Source organism: Annulohypoxylon truncatum, assembly GCF_022578515.1.
Source record: "Annulohypoxylon truncatum strain CBS 140777 unplaced genomic scaffold F4807scaffold_19, whole genome shotgun sequence".
Taxonomy (NCBI): Eukaryota; Fungi; Ascomycota; class Sordariomycetes; order Xylariales; family Hypoxylaceae; genus Annulohypoxylon; species Annulohypoxylon truncatum.
Genome location: NW_025953805.1, coordinates 373,576 through 388,116, shown reverse-complemented (window position 1 = coordinate 388,116; position 14,541 = coordinate 373,576). Strand labels below are relative to the sequence as shown.

Below are 14,541 nucleotides of genomic sequence, written 5' to 3'. Positions count from 1 at the left end.
ACCTATGTAGGTAGGGAAGGGGCCTTCCTGACAAATCTAGAATGCACTTAGGTACCGCAATTACCTCGTGGAGCTAACTTCCTCTTGCCTCATGTTACTCGGACTGCTCGGATTAAGATTAAGATATCGCAATCGGAAACTGCAAACACCAGCTCCAATTGAGGTAATAAATTAATAGAAGTTTAAAACTGAACATGTAAACTTGCAAAACGTCCTCATATTCCAATATAAGTTTCACTCTGAATGAATAATTAGCAGAACTGTTTAATTATCTTATTGTCGTAGGCATCAACCAACACCTGTTACTCAAGAGTTGATGGCATATATTATCCAGATAGTTAGCACTTACTCAATTGTAGTATAATGGACCCTCAAGAGATACCCCTGGACGATGTTAATTCGCGGCCTGACGAGTATGCCCGCACGAATGGTTTATCAGTTGATTCTCAGGGGGACGTCTCTCTCCTGTTCAACCATGTCCAAGGTACTCGGTTATTATCTGACGAGCAAACTGACGACACCGCTCTTCCTCAATTACGTATTCCATATCTTGTTTCCCGAACCGAACAGCTTAGTGTATCCAAGGAGTCTCTTGAGTTATTAAGCACGATCACCTCATTGGAACGGCAAAGCGAACAAGACTTGAAGATACCCACTCTCAGGGATATCACAAAATTGAAACTAGAGCCACCCTTACTTCGGAGTGACCCGGATTTCGACTTTCGGGAACTAGCTCGGTGTGTTCAAGAACAGAGGAGGGCTGATATAGACCTGACGAGCGTTCCATCAGAGCCCCTAGACACATCGAACGATGAGAGTCTCGAGTTTCCGGATACAGCCTATCAATACAAACAGAAGTTGCTGGCAGGAATCCAAGATGAGAAGTTAGATATCTCACGGGAATCATTGCATTATCTTACCTCTGTCTTGAAGGATGAGTGGACCCAGGATAAACAAGAAGAGTTAGAAGATACATTTTTACACCGGAAGGTAGGCCATCTACAAGTCTAAATTCGTCTCCTTGGTGCACTAACCAAGTCATTCGAGGTAGTGCTTCCAGGAGTTGGCCATTACCCCTCCCCTCAGTCCTCATGACCATCAAGAAGACTACTTTGTTCCCAGCGAAGAGGTCTGCCAAATCCCTATTCCATCAGATACTAGTACCCTACTCGAGGACGATCTGAGAAAAGCTGAAGCGGATCTACTCCGGCAAGATGACTGCGATCTTGACACTCCAGCACCCCTGGAGTCTCTACTTCCGTCTTCTCCAGGGGGCTTGCCATTGCTCGAGCCAAAACGGCCAAGTATCAACTCATTAAAGGTTGAAGGTCCCTTGACTCCATTGAACTCTTTGCCGCCATCATCGGAACTAGCAGTAGATATCTCGGGTTTCGCAAAGAGCCTGGATATTGATCAAGTCCTGGACAACCAACAATTAGGCCAAGCGAGTGGAGCAAATAAAACGATTCCTCATAAAATATTTAGTGACGATACTCTAGCCTTGCTAGAGGACAAGGCAGCATCTGCGAGGAGAATTATTGACCAGGAGCAACTTCAAAGTGCGGATGCGATCGCCCGGATAGAAATCCCCACAATGGACTTCTCAATTCCCGATCCCGAATGGAAAAAGGCGCCGTTGGACGCTTCATCACAATTAGCATACATAAAGAAAACGTGTAAAGCATTTAACATACCACCGTGGTCAAAGAATTTTCAAGCGGAAAGAGAATTAAAGTGGTCTCCGTTTACATCTAAGATGGGCCATATCTCTTTAAATGAATCGATCGATGGCGACGATGGCGTCGGCAATCTTCTAGATTGTCCTAGCACCAATAGAATAGTAACGAGCGCGGACTACGTTTGGAAGAAACCAGGGTTGGCAATTCTTCGGGAACCCGAAGAAGAGGAAGAACAACTAGAGTCTTCCTCCGAGGGCGGCGATGACAGAAACATAGAGTCCCTTGTAAGGAAAAGGAAAAGGAAACTTGAAACTATCAACCTGGACTTGGAACCTAGTAATTCTGCGGGTTCAGCGTCACCAATTGACTTGGTTCAAAACACCCAGAGAGCAGCATCAGGATCAGCGCAGCTTCCTAACCTCCTTCTTAGCCATAATGATTCCTCAGCCACATCAACACTACTCTCGAACCACATTAACTTCCATGCCTCGAAGCGGCAGAAGAATACCAAGAGTTCCTTTTTCCCGACTCTTGCCAAACCAGTGACCACAGTTGAGGAAAAACGAGACCTAGGAGTTGCGACCGCCGTAGAACTAAAGGCAAAGAACGCAGCCAAGCCTGATCTGAAGCCTAAGCCAGGTGTTCCCGCCCCCTGTCCCAAATACCGACCAACATCTGCTTCAACAAAAATCATTAAGGCCTTAACACTTGATCGCGGAGTGTTCTCACGCCTTGAGAAATTTTATCCGAATGCTGAAATCATCGAACGAGATTTCGACCGATGGAATACCCTAGCATGGGACCGTAACTCGGTATCCCGGTCGCCGATTGTATCACCACTTGCAGCCGAAGCGGACGTGATTGTTTCGCCCACAACCGGAATCGTGGTGACTACGCTGCTCAAAGCCATGCAGAAGCCATCACCGGGCCATAAAGGTCTTGCGGCAATTCGCGAGCGCATCCGTAACGTTGCGTGTCGGTACGAACGTCTAATCGTGCTAGTATCAGAGGGAAACCAGATCGATGAGACAGCCCGAAATCTCACACCATTTGAATGTGCTGCTTACGCTGATTTTTCTGGGTTCGTGGTCGGGCAGGATACTAATGCGCAGGTGTATTATGTCGGGGGCGGGACTTGCACGCTCACGAAATGGCTGGTCTCTTTCTTGACCTGCTATGCGCCGGAGGCTGCTGGGGCAAAAGATCTCCTGATCCAGGAGGAGACGCTATGGGAGCTGTTCTTACGGCGAGCCGGAATGAATGCGTACGCTGCGCAGGCTATACTTGGACAACTGAAAGCCCCTGATGACATAGGGGAAGAGGAGGCCGGTAAATATGGGTTGCCAGCATTCATTAGAATGACACCTGCAGAGAGAGTGCAGAATTTTCGTGTCATAATGGGCGGGGAGAGGGTATTGCGTAGAGTCAGCCAGGTTCTGGAGACGCAATGGAGTTCATTGAATCGCTAATTCTGGCTGGTTATGTTGTTGCTTGTGCTAACATATTGAGCTGATGTAACGTCCGTCGTTGTATGGAGAAGATTCGGCGGGTAAGAAGATGCTGTGTTGATTCTTTCACCTATGTAGCTTTGGCTTTAATGTCTGCTGGTTTAGATAGCTCCATAGACCAACAGCTCACCATTGTGCGATATTCTAGAAGCCAAAGTAGACCACCAAGGCTTCCAGAGAGATTTGACCGATAAATATTTTCAGCCGAGTTGTCGCGTAGAGTCAGTTTACACCCCATAACGGATGTTATTGTTCAACCTCGTCCTGTTCCCGTCTCTGCGATTCCTCGTCCTCCTCATCTTGCTCGTTGTTCGATATACTCCATATCTTCAAACAACTCTCCTTATTCCGTCTTCGCATCCAAGGCGCCTCAGCCCCGGAAACATCACTACCACTATCAGCGCTACTCCTCCCACTCCGCGACAGCGACCCATCCTCCTCCTCCTTATCATCATCATCATCATCATCATCATCATCAGGGAACTCCCAAGCCCCAGAACAAGTCGCCACAACAGCCCCGCTCAGATGCACGCACGCGCTCCCCACCGTCGACCGCCTCGCCGCTTCCCAGCCCCAAGCCGGCTCGTGCGCGCCCTCGCGACCCCCCACACCCTCCCACACCTTCACCGCGCCCCCCGTCGTGCCGGCCCAGACCTCGAACCCGGCGCGCCCACCACCACCCGGGAACGCGTCGGCCGTCATGCGCTGGTTGGAGCGGGCCTCGCGGCCCGCCAGCCAGCCCAATAACTTGCCCGTCACGCGCACGTCATAGACGAGGATCCCCGCGGCCTTGCGCTCGGATACGAGTAGGTACCGACCGCACGGACTCCAGAGGGTTTGCATTACGCCGTCGCCGCCGATGCTAGCCCCATCCTCGCCATCGCTACTATCTGCGGCGCGCCCGACGCTCCAGGTCGCGGCGCACGACCCGTCCGCGCCGGCGAAGTCGTAGAGCCCGACCCAGCGCGTCCATGTTCCCGCCGCGACGAGGCTCGCGTTACTGGCGTCGGGGGGCTGGGCGGCGAGGCTGGAGATGGCGCCGCGCATGCCGATGCCGTTGCCCTTGGAGAGGTGCCGCTCCGAGGGGATGGTTTTGACGCGGAGAACGGGCTCGGAGTTCGGCCGGCTCAGGTCGTATTTGGCGAGGAGGGAGCGCGTGCCGGCTATGAAGTGGGTTCCCGGGTTAGGCCAGACGAGGGATGTGGCGGTTAGGAAGGTTTCTGAGCGCTGCTTGGTTAGGGGGTAGGCTGCGGATGCCGGGGTGTGGGAGGAGGCGGAGGGGGAGAGGTATAATAGTTGGATGGGGTGGTCGCGAGCGGAGACGAGGAGTTGTTGGGTCCATGGTGAGGAGAGGTGGAAGTATGGCGCGCTGGAGAGGACGGCGCTGGGTTCTGGGAGTTGGATGCTGGCTTGGGGGGTTAGGGGGAGGGGATGTTTGGCGCTAGGGGAAAGGAGGTCTTCGGGCACGATGTACCCGGATATTAGGTTAGAGGAGGAGGATGTGAGGATCGTGGTTCCGTCTGCTGTCCAGTGGGCGGTCTCGAAGTAGCCGCGGAGACCATCGTTTCTTTCGTTGAAAAGTGGAGGGGACGGTGAAGGCGATAGTGATGAGCGGATGTCGTTTTGTAGGGTTATGTCTCCAGTTGAAGCTACAAGTTCCACCCTGCTGTCTTCCGGGTGCACCTCGTCTTGATCCATCCCAGAAATCTTTCCGCTGTTTCCCGAGTTTTCATTTCTACGAGGTCGTAGCTCTAAGGCCTTACTCATTGCATACTGAAAAGAGTACGAAATGCTAAATTGCAAGTGTAAATGTCATGTGAAGTTAGATATCTATCGGATAGAGCTAACTGTCTTAGGTAATAACCCTGAAAAGCATGGAATTCCAATGTTCATGAGATCGCATTGTTTCTGCGGAAATGTAGAAGCTGATCCGCCCGCTGAAACATAGTGGGTCTTCTCGGTAGTGTACAAGCAGTAAATGCCAAGACTTATGCACGATGCTAGCGAGATGCTCCTATACTTGTTCCATGTCTGCAGAATTGATATGGTACGGTACATGCCACGAGCTAGGTCACTATCAAGATTAAAGCGCAGGGGCATGTGATGGGGGGCCATGTAATGTATAGTCGCACGCGGTAGCTGCGTGCCACAGCTCAACCCCCGGACCCTGAAGGGTTGATGGGGTCGCCTAGCATGATTGCCTATCATGACTTGTTCCTGAGCTGCTGACTTCTGACTTTTGGCGTACCTAAATTGAACCCATCTTCCTCTCATCAACTCCCGACTAAGCTTATCGCCAAAACAACATCGCAACATCGCGGTACAGGATTCAGTTTCCATCCGCCATGCTCCGGTAGCAAAGAAGGGTTATCGACTTCTGGGCGTGACGCGCGCATTCCGTCTTCATTTCCATTCTATTCAGATCGCCTTCGGGATCGACCGTCCACCTACCTGGTCAGCTCTGGTTGGCCCATCCTCAACAATCCCGCATTGGCATCACCTTTTTCTGTAATACTTTGGGAGGGAGGCCTCTTTCTAGCTGCTTAATATATCATATTTTTTTACCATCATCTAGTATTTGGGAGAGAAGGTGTTGCATAGATGTCAGACATCATGGATAGCTGGAGTATATACGTCGCCGACCGCTGCGACTCGCTCCGCGAGGGCGGGTTCGCTAACTTCTTCATCTCTATGTTAGTAGATAACATGTTGCCTTCTTTTTTGATGGGCACGAGAACCTCATCAATGCTAATTACAGTATATATCTAGTCTAATCGTCATCGGTATCATGCTATCCTACGTAACACAACACTATCGTATCATTTCTCGTGGTTCCTCTGAAGGCATTTCTCCGTACTTCGTCCTACTCGGTGTCACGTCAGCGAACTCCCAGTTCGGAAATATCCTTACGCTACCCCAGTCACGAGCCGACGTCGCCTGCTGCAAGGAAGTCAGTCCTTTCGAATGCACTGCTGGGTTACTTGGGATTGCACAGATCGGAACACAGTGGATATGTTTCGCCATTATGTTTGTCGTCGCCTATAACAACACTTGACACGAATGAGTTGCTGACCACATATAGTCTGGTTTTATTCTTGGTCTTCTTCCGTAGGGACGATGTCGACGATGAATACGAACGAGATCCTGATCAACCGACCTGGAGGACTGCGGTTACCGTAGCCGTCATGTGTTTCGTCCATGGCCTCCTCGTTGTCATTATATCGGCTGCATTTGCGCTAGGTGCCCCTGGATACTTAGGAGCATGGGCAAATTTCTTGGGGATTATGTCTGCTGTGCTCGCCGCCATTCAATACATTCCTCAGATCTGGACTACATATCGCATCAAACATGCTGGTAGTCTGAGTATTCTAATGATGTGTATACAAACTCCTGGTGGACTCCTCTTCGCTGCTAGTCTGGCGGCACGTCTTGGCTGGGCAGGGTGGAGTTCATGGGGCGTGTACGTTCTGACTGCTATAATGCAGGGTGTTCTGTTAATCATGGCCATATCGTACGAGTGGCCATCACCGGAAGAACGGGCTCATCATTCCACTCCGCAGCCACAGCGACCCACTTACAACCGACGAACTACGCCTAGAGTCCTGCCTTCTCCTGGTCCATACTCGGCTCACTTACAGGCCTACGGTGAAACGCAAGAGGAAATCGAGCGTGCTCTTGATCGTGAAAGTGTGCAAGGAGTAGGAGAGAACCAGCCTCTTCTAGCACCAGGGGGTTTAGGCAGTTCAGGTGTTCGGTAATGGATCGTGTGTGTATAAAGAGCAGCTCGGCTTTGCTCTCGTTTCCCCATCAGGTCTCTATCTCTTGACCACAAGAATGTCCATATATGTCTACGTGACAACCTATCCATATCTGAGAAGTGTTGTACAAAAGAATGAAAATGACTTCTAGACATTATGACGGAGTGTAACCGCTAGTGAAAGTTGATAGTTGATAGATCTAGCTTTTATATGGGAACTAAATTGATTGGGAAAACGGCAAACTTGACTAAATGAATCTGGACGAAAAGGTGTGGTAGTGAAGTAAAGTATCTCAGAATAGCTTCAGTGCGCCAAGCATGAAACATGATGATTCAGAATGATCCCCGGACTATTTCTCGCAAAGCTTTAGTACTAAAAATCTAGCTAAGGTAAGGTTTAGTTACCTGCAATGACGCCGTCGCTGCACCTACTTAAAGAATTAAGTGCCTTGCCCCTGCCGTGGGACCAACCAATAATGCGCGTGATTGCGCTACGGATCTGATTGGCCAGAGCTCATATCTCTTGCTGATGGGGTTTTGAGTCAAGGTCAATGTGTCATGAATCATATTCTTTTCCCGACGACATTAATTCAGATATCTCTTTTTCTTCTGGTGGTGCGTCATCCGATAGACAGCATTGGGCGTCTCGATTTTTTTTTCCTAGCAACATTACCTATAGATTAGAATCTTTTCTAGTCATTATCCCACAAGTTTATCTTGCTACACACAGCTCCAGACGGAGTTCCGTTATCGCCATGGCAATCTACAGCGCTGTCCCGCCCCCTCCGGAATTCACGGCCACGACGACTGATTCGAATCAGCAGCAACAACAGCAATCGCAGGAGTCGCATCAATCACCAATTTCGAATCCGACGGTTACAAATGCGCCGTCTGGTGTTGATATCGAAGCATGGACGGTTTCCGCCCTCGAGTCACTCAGCGTATCACCAATCGCTCGCGGCACCGGTACCCCGCTATCAATTCCGCTAGACGAGGAATCCCGCAAGAAAGCGTCCGTCTCAATCCAAGATCCCCGTGCTAAGTCCACTGCGATTACGCCGCCTCCGCGACCACTGTCTCGCCGCGATAGCCAGAAAAGACGAGAGGCACTGCTTAAGGGCAAAGAGGGCAGTCGACAGCGACGACGCTGGGAAAATGGTGTATCCCCCTTTTCATCCGAACCCCATCTACTCCAAATGATCAACGTACCTAATAGTGAGACTAATGCGATTTTCCTTTTTCTAGACCGTCTGATCCATGTGCCAAATGCACAACCTCCTGAACCTTATGATTGGGAGCCACGTCCGTTATACCCCGTGAATCACATCCCTTATCAAATTGCTATTGCATGGGACAAGCGAGTTCGCGCCGAGGTCGAGGAGAAGAGAGCCGCCGCAGCTCGTCGTAAGCAGATGCAGACTCGAACACTTGGCGATGAACATGTTACCGGACGAGTGCCTAGAGAGCTATTTCAGCGTGCAAAGAAGACTCCCGCTATGAAGACTTGGGTGCGTTCTCTTGAGGAACCTGTGCGACAGTACTTGGTCGAACAGCAACTCGTGAACGAGCCAACATCTTCGAATAGTGAAGATGATACCGAGGATGAGGAGATTGTGTTTGTCGGCCGCGATGGCAGTATGCGAGAGGGTTGGAAGAAGGCCAAAAGAGAGAACCAGGACAAGACCGAGGAAGAGGGAATGATCTTCGATGCCTTAGGCAATGATGCCGATCGTGCGTTCAGGTATGCCTTAAAGCTATGGTGGTTGTATTTCCGTGAGTACTACTAACGCAATTGTAGACGCTGGATTACGCATTCCATCTCTGATTACTACGGCTTGAACTCTCGCTCCGTCTTCATAGGCAACCCGAAACGTAAGGTAGTTTACGTGCAGATGAAGACTGGACACGCACCGCCAGTGCGGGCAGATCTTCCCCGACCTTTGTGGGAGCTTTGCTGATAGTTTATCAAGGCTTTGGGGGCCTCATCCTCTTCCCTTTCATGTTTTCATTAAGTTAAGTGATAAGAACTACATATACGTAGACATTTCACAGGCAGGCGTAGGCTTGCATCAATAGACAATCCTCTCCCCACAAATTACCCCATAAATACCATCCATACTCTTATTATGATGTTTATATCATAGATGATATTGGAAGTATCCAAGATAGAGACGAATGCCGATATCTGATCATCGGTGTCACTGATGCGAGCCGGAGACGGCTGGGCGTGACGTGGGGGCATGGACCCTGGCGTTAGGAGGCTGGATGGATGTCATGAGGTTGTTGGCAGTGTACGGGGGCATGAGCATGGATTGCTAGCAGCTTGAAATCCCACCGCCTGCCCCACCCGGCGCGGAGAATGACAAAGTTGAGGAAGGGGACGGGGGAGGAGAAAGGGGAGGCGGGCTCACGATGGGCTCTTGTTCTACGATACCGTGGCGCCGCCGCCTCACCAGGGGGCCGGCAACTGCTGCTCAGTCACCGGCTGAGCAACTTCGACGACTACCTGAATCTGAATGCGCAGGACCGGTACCCGAAGGAGGACGCGACTACGAAGCTACCTACTTATTGGTGCGCGACGAAGGAAGCCTCGCCCTATAGTAGTTAAGAGGGTTGGCGGGAGCTGAAAAAGGAGGGGCGAGATGCTTTTCAAGCAAAGCGGGGACGAAGATGATTGTGTTTAGGAGCCGAAAGCGATCGGGGGGTTGCCGATCGTGCTGCGCCCGTGGCAGGGTCCTAATGATAGGGATAGGAAGTACGATGGATAGTGAGGAGATGAGGAGGTTGATGATGGCTTGAGGGTCGGTTGGGAGGGCTGGGAGGGGTAAATATACCTTCGCGGTTTATTGCAATTGATTGTGATTTTTACGTCGGAAGTGCATTAATATGAAGGGAGCACTTTGCGAGTATAGGGTGTACCTACATATGCACCCCGAAATTACAAGTGCAATTTCCGGAAATGGTAGATGCTAATGCGATTGGACCTATCAGAAGGCTGGCTCTTCTTAATTGCCAAGCTCACTAGTTGAATCTGGAGAAGAAAAGACTTGAGACCGAATGCTAAGGGTTTGATCTATTAGAAAGGAACCGGGTTGTCGGGATGAGACGTGGGAGCGAAAGCATACCGACCGCTTGGATCTGCTTCTATCTGTGCCGTCGAAGATATATTTCCATTTTACCCCATCTGGCTCCGGCATGGGGACTGCCCTGAGTTGCCGTCGTATCCATTCCACCACGTCGTACAGAAGGGGCCAGTTCTTGGGGTAACGCCTCAATTTTTTAAGGGGGCTCAATGTTCAACGCCCTGCGTAAGCTCCAGCACCACGCCCAACCACAGCGCTGATAGTCAGATTCGGGACCGAGTGTCTAAGTAAGTCGGGATTGCCGATGATTCATGGCCCACATTAGCGACGAAGGTCCGGATGACGGTGTTCCTTGAAGCACGTGGGTCGGGGCTCGCGTCTTTGACCAACGTCCGAGTTTGGGGGTCTGGTTGTCGGCTGGCAAAGTGGAACAACATTTTTCTGTTCGGTCTTCGGGGGCAGTTATGATTTCTTTATCGCGAGTATAAATCTTGCAGATATTCATTCAGGGGCATGTATTCCTAGTCGCGTCCTACCCCTTTCCTTTTTTAGGGCCATTGTCATTTCTCGTAAGTTTGGTCCCTTGTTCCCGAAGAGCCATAGTGGACATCACCCATGATAGTGGTGACATCAGCTTGGGACATTCCATTTTCCTAGGAGTATTGGGACGAAGTTGCGATGAAAGTATGAAAATTGACCGTTCCTCCAATTGGTAGCCATCTAGTCGTTGAGTTCATTCGGCCTTAAAGCCCGTATTGGTAAAGTGAATGGAGAAACCGCAACCATATCCCGGATGAAAGGAATATGAAAACCCAACATAAATACATCCATCCTATAAGCTCCCAAAATGCCCTATGGTTCTGGTGTACTATAGTCAACATTTCCAGAAGAACGTCGCTGACGCGAATTAATGCCCCACGCATCACCAGTCCATCCGTTAGTACTGGTATATATTGGTGGAACATTATAAACAAGATTATGGAAGAAGAGTCCATTTGTTACTAACGCCTTCCGGGCTGGTGATCGTTGGCTAGACTTCCCGATATGATATGTAGGTAAGCATCAACGTATGTGAACTGTTTAGAGACTTGGTCGAATATTAACGAATGCATCCTTTTTGATCTCGGTATTTATATCCTCAACTGCTTTGGAAATAGTTATGTTTCCTGGACAACGAATAGCTAGAAATGCTTAACTTTAATATCATTAGAATTCAACCTTTTCGCCTACGTTGAACTTTCGTCCCATAATGGCAAATAAATTTCGTGGCAACTTGATAGGCTTATTTCTCATATACAATTTAGCGATTCCCCTGACCTGAATACCAGGTAGCCAGGGTAGCAAGTTTACAATACAAGCCATCGGAATTAAGCTTGTAACCTTGAAGTTTCTTTTTGTCTGTTATAACTACGCTTCAATCACATATTTGCGATTTATTCGTCTATCGGCTTTAGGATGGGAATGATTGTCGTCCCCCGGTCGGTTCGTAGGGTTGTAAGACGTCTTCCGTGTCCGGATCGGCCGTGATTCCGTAGGTGGATCCGGGATTGTTAAGTTATAAGCTTCGGGTAAGATCGATGAATAGTGTCTCCAGGGATAGCGCACTTTAAGAGAAATAGTTGATATGAAATATATATAAATGCAAATTAATAAGTACTTCCGGTGTTTAGGTGTTCCTAGAATCTTTTTCAATATCGTTAATCAATTCAAAATGCCAAATACTCTTTCTAAATGTCAATTGGCCCAACCGTCTTGCCAGAGCGTATCTACAGCTACTACGCTTATATAATATATCTTCTCGTATAGTGAAGGATTGTAGGATTATATACAATCCTTCATCCACCCATCCTCGCCTGAGTCAAGACTGCTGCCTAGGCTATCGGCAGCGGATCCCTAAAATACAAATGTCTCACTACCTATCATTTATTATATATGTTCACCTAACTCTGCGGATGCGGAGTTGGAGTTACTTGTCTTTAGGACCAGCTGAAAGCCATCGTCAGTGGGTGTTCTAGGCCTATCAAAGCTAGATGCACGCTGCGGCCAATGCCGAATCTGAATTCGCACCAAAAGAAGTATACACTGTTTCACAGCATTCCCTCAAACCTCGATTTAGAACGGTGTGGCTGTCTTAGTAGCATCAGCCCTCGCTTACAACTGTCATCTTCTGTCCTCTTACTTTTTTAAAACGAACTCTTCCAGCGGACTTTAAGTGTAAGACTGTAGCGCTGGAATATTACCCCTGGCGCCAACTAGCAGAGCCACACAGGAATCCAACTCAGACAGATATGTGTCACAGGAAGGCATGCGCACTGTCCGCCACAGTCTAGTCCGGACAACGCCTCCGGCATTTCACTCTCAATGTTGGTAGAATTGTGCGTTGAATCGTACAATTAGATCGTCGTGCTCTAACCATCATTTGCGCAACGTAATGTAACCACAATGTGTGGATACCCGAGGTTCAGTATTGGATTCCGGCAATATTAAGCATGAATACAATGCAGTTGAGCTGTATCCGACAATCCCGTCTATGCTGCGTATCAACTTATGATCACTCCAATCTTGTGTCAACAACACTAAATTACCGTCTGCGAGTGCGGAGACGCTATTGTGATTTTGCAGGTTTGATTCCGTTGTGTCTTTAGCTTACGTGGTGCTAAAGGCCGAATTGAAGCGACGCTCGTGAAGTAGCTAAAACGACGACTTACATCTCTGCAGTGTCCCGGACCTCCTGGGCAAAAGGGTACCGGTGTATTAGAAAGAACTTAAAATGGGCTATCAACATATTCCCCTTTTCGGTAGCACGATGTCCGGCACCTTTCGGTATGTCTCCAACAAGGTCCGTAGGTCGTCCCTCGAATAGCGTTGTGCGCAGGCTTGGGACAGCCGCAACGAATATGTCCTTATATAGAAAAGCGCCTCTCTCCTGGAATTCGTCTTGGATTATTCTTTAGACTCATCACCACACAACAACTACCACCTCATCAGACTTCATCAGCAGCCTCTCCGCCACTAAGATCATCTGATAAAGTTTATCCTCCCTATTGCTTCACATTCGAATAGCTCTCCTTCTATCCAAGATGCCTAGTGCCACGAAGACAGGTAGCAAGTACGATGCCATCCCGGGTCCTCTGGGTTTGGCATCTGCTTCTCTTGAGGGCAAGGTAGCTCTCGTCACCGGTGCTGGTACGTATCTAATGATTTCCCCACGCGGAGTTTTTGCTTTTTCGTTTGATTTTTTTTTCTTTCGTGGAGTGGCGCTCAGAAAGCCGACCAATACATCGGGGCCATGAGGTAGCCCTAAAAGAAAGCCGGCGGTTATCTGCATTCCGATACCACAGACGTGGCGTTCGGGTGCGGGCACCCCCAGGCAAAGTCCGGATCTAATAGAAAAGCAATTTCTCGAATCCAGCGACGTGTTTAACTTCAAATGGGCAATGCGGTGAATAGGACCAAGCTAACGCGCTAATGCAGGCCGTGGTATCGGTCGCGAGATGGCGCTCGAGCTCGGGCGCCGCGGCGCCAAGGTCATCGTGAACTACGCCAACAGCTCCGAGTCGGCCGAGGAGGTGGTGCAGCAGATCAAGAAGAGCGGGTCGGACGCGCGGGCCATCAAGGCCAACGTGTCGGACGTGGACCAGATCGTGCAGCTGTTCGACCAGGCCGTCAAGGTGTGGGGCAAGCTCAACATCGTCTGCTCCAACAGCGGCGTCGTCTCCTTCGGCCACGTCAAGGACGTCACGCCCGAGGAGTTCGACCGCGTCTTCGGCGTCAACACGCGCGGCCAGTTCTTCGTCGCCCGCGAGGCCTACAAGCACCTCGAGGTCGGCGGCCGCCTCATCCTCATGGGCAGCATCACGGGCCAGGCCAAGGGCGTGCCCAAGCACGCCGTCTACTCCGGCAGCAAGGGCACCATCGAGACCTTCGTCCGCTGCATGGCCATCGACTTCGGCGACAAGAAGATCACCGTCAACGCCGTCGCGCCCGGCGGCATCAAGACCGACATGTACCACGCCGTGTGCCGGGAGTACATCCCCAACGGCGACAAGCTGCAAGACGAAGAAGTTGACGAGGCGAGTTACCTTATTCTTATTCCCTGGCCACCTTACCTTTGGTTGGCGATTATTAGATGGCTAATAAATTTCACAGTACGCTTCGACGTGGTCACCTCTTGGCCGTGTCGGCCTCCCCATCGATATCGCCCGTGTCGTTTGCTTCTTGGCATCTCAAGATGGTGAATGGATCAATGGCAAGGTCCTCGGAATTGACGGCCATGCTATGATGTAAAGGAGGTGTCTGCGGTATTAAACTGACGGGATAAATTGATTCGATGGGGATCCCTACTAGTCCTAGTTAACCCATTGGGCAGCCTTCTAATCTCACATTTGTAAAAAATAGGATCGTATTGAGATAGCTAATCGAAAATATCACACATACTTGCGCGCTGGCGTAGTCTAGGAATTAGATCCACAAGTAAATGTTATGGCAATAAGAAGTCCTTTAGAGACAATCGT

At 49.8% G+C, this 14,541-nt stretch overlaps 5 protein-coding genes across 5 annotated transcripts; 4 read left to right on the top strand and 1 right to left on the bottom strand.

The window, feature by feature from the left end:
• Positions 1-231: 231 nt before the first annotated feature.
• F4807DRAFT_467976 (uncharacterized protein) lies at positions 232-3,290 on the top strand. The gene is made up of 2 exons (XM_048002557.1): positions 232-990; positions 1,052-3,290. Exons 1-2 carry the CDS (start codon positions 364-366, stop codon positions 3,146-3,148), a joined length of 2,724 nt encoding a protein of 907 aa, XP_047853549.1. The 5' UTR covers positions 232-363; the 3' UTR covers positions 3,149-3,290.
• Positions 3,291-5,081, bottom strand: F4807DRAFT_107985 (uncharacterized protein). Its single transcript, XM_047992721.1, has one exon. It carries the CDS (start codon positions 4,952-4,954, stop codon positions 3,434-3,436), a length of 1,521 nt encoding a protein of 506 aa, XP_047853548.1. The 5' UTR covers positions 4,955-5,081; the 3' UTR covers positions 3,291-3,433.
• Positions 5,082-5,392: 311 nt separating this feature from the next.
• F4807DRAFT_428602 (uncharacterized protein) lies at positions 5,393-7,499 on the top strand. Its single transcript, XM_047998268.1, has 4 exons — positions 5,393-5,880; positions 5,957-6,214; positions 6,270-7,294; positions 7,350-7,499. The coding sequence occupies exons 1-3, from the start codon at positions 5,789-5,791 to the stop codon at positions 6,943-6,945; spliced, it is 1,026 nt and encodes a 341-aa protein (XP_047853547.1). The 5' UTR covers positions 5,393-5,788; the 3' UTR covers positions 6,946-7,294; positions 7,350-7,499.
• A 200-nt stretch (positions 7,500-7,699) lies between these two features.
• On the top strand, positions 7,700-8,902 carry F4807DRAFT_461145 (uncharacterized protein; the record flags this gene model as incomplete). Its single annotated transcript, XM_048001642.1, has 2 exons — positions 7,700-8,685; positions 8,743-8,902. 2 exons carry the CDS (start codon positions 7,700-7,702, stop codon positions 8,900-8,902), a joined length of 1,146 nt encoding a protein of 381 aa, XP_047853546.1.
• Positions 8,903-13,107: 4,205 nt separating this feature from the next.
• F4807DRAFT_452032 (NAD(P)-binding protein) lies at positions 13,108-14,314 on the top strand (the record flags this gene model as incomplete). The annotated part of the gene is made up of 3 exons (XM_048000286.1): positions 13,108-13,213; positions 13,502-14,100; positions 14,177-14,314. The coding sequence occupies 3 exons, from the start codon at positions 13,108-13,110 to the stop codon at positions 14,312-14,314; spliced, it is 843 nt and encodes a 280-aa protein (XP_047853545.1).
• Between the last annotated feature and the right edge of the window lie 227 nt (positions 14,315-14,541).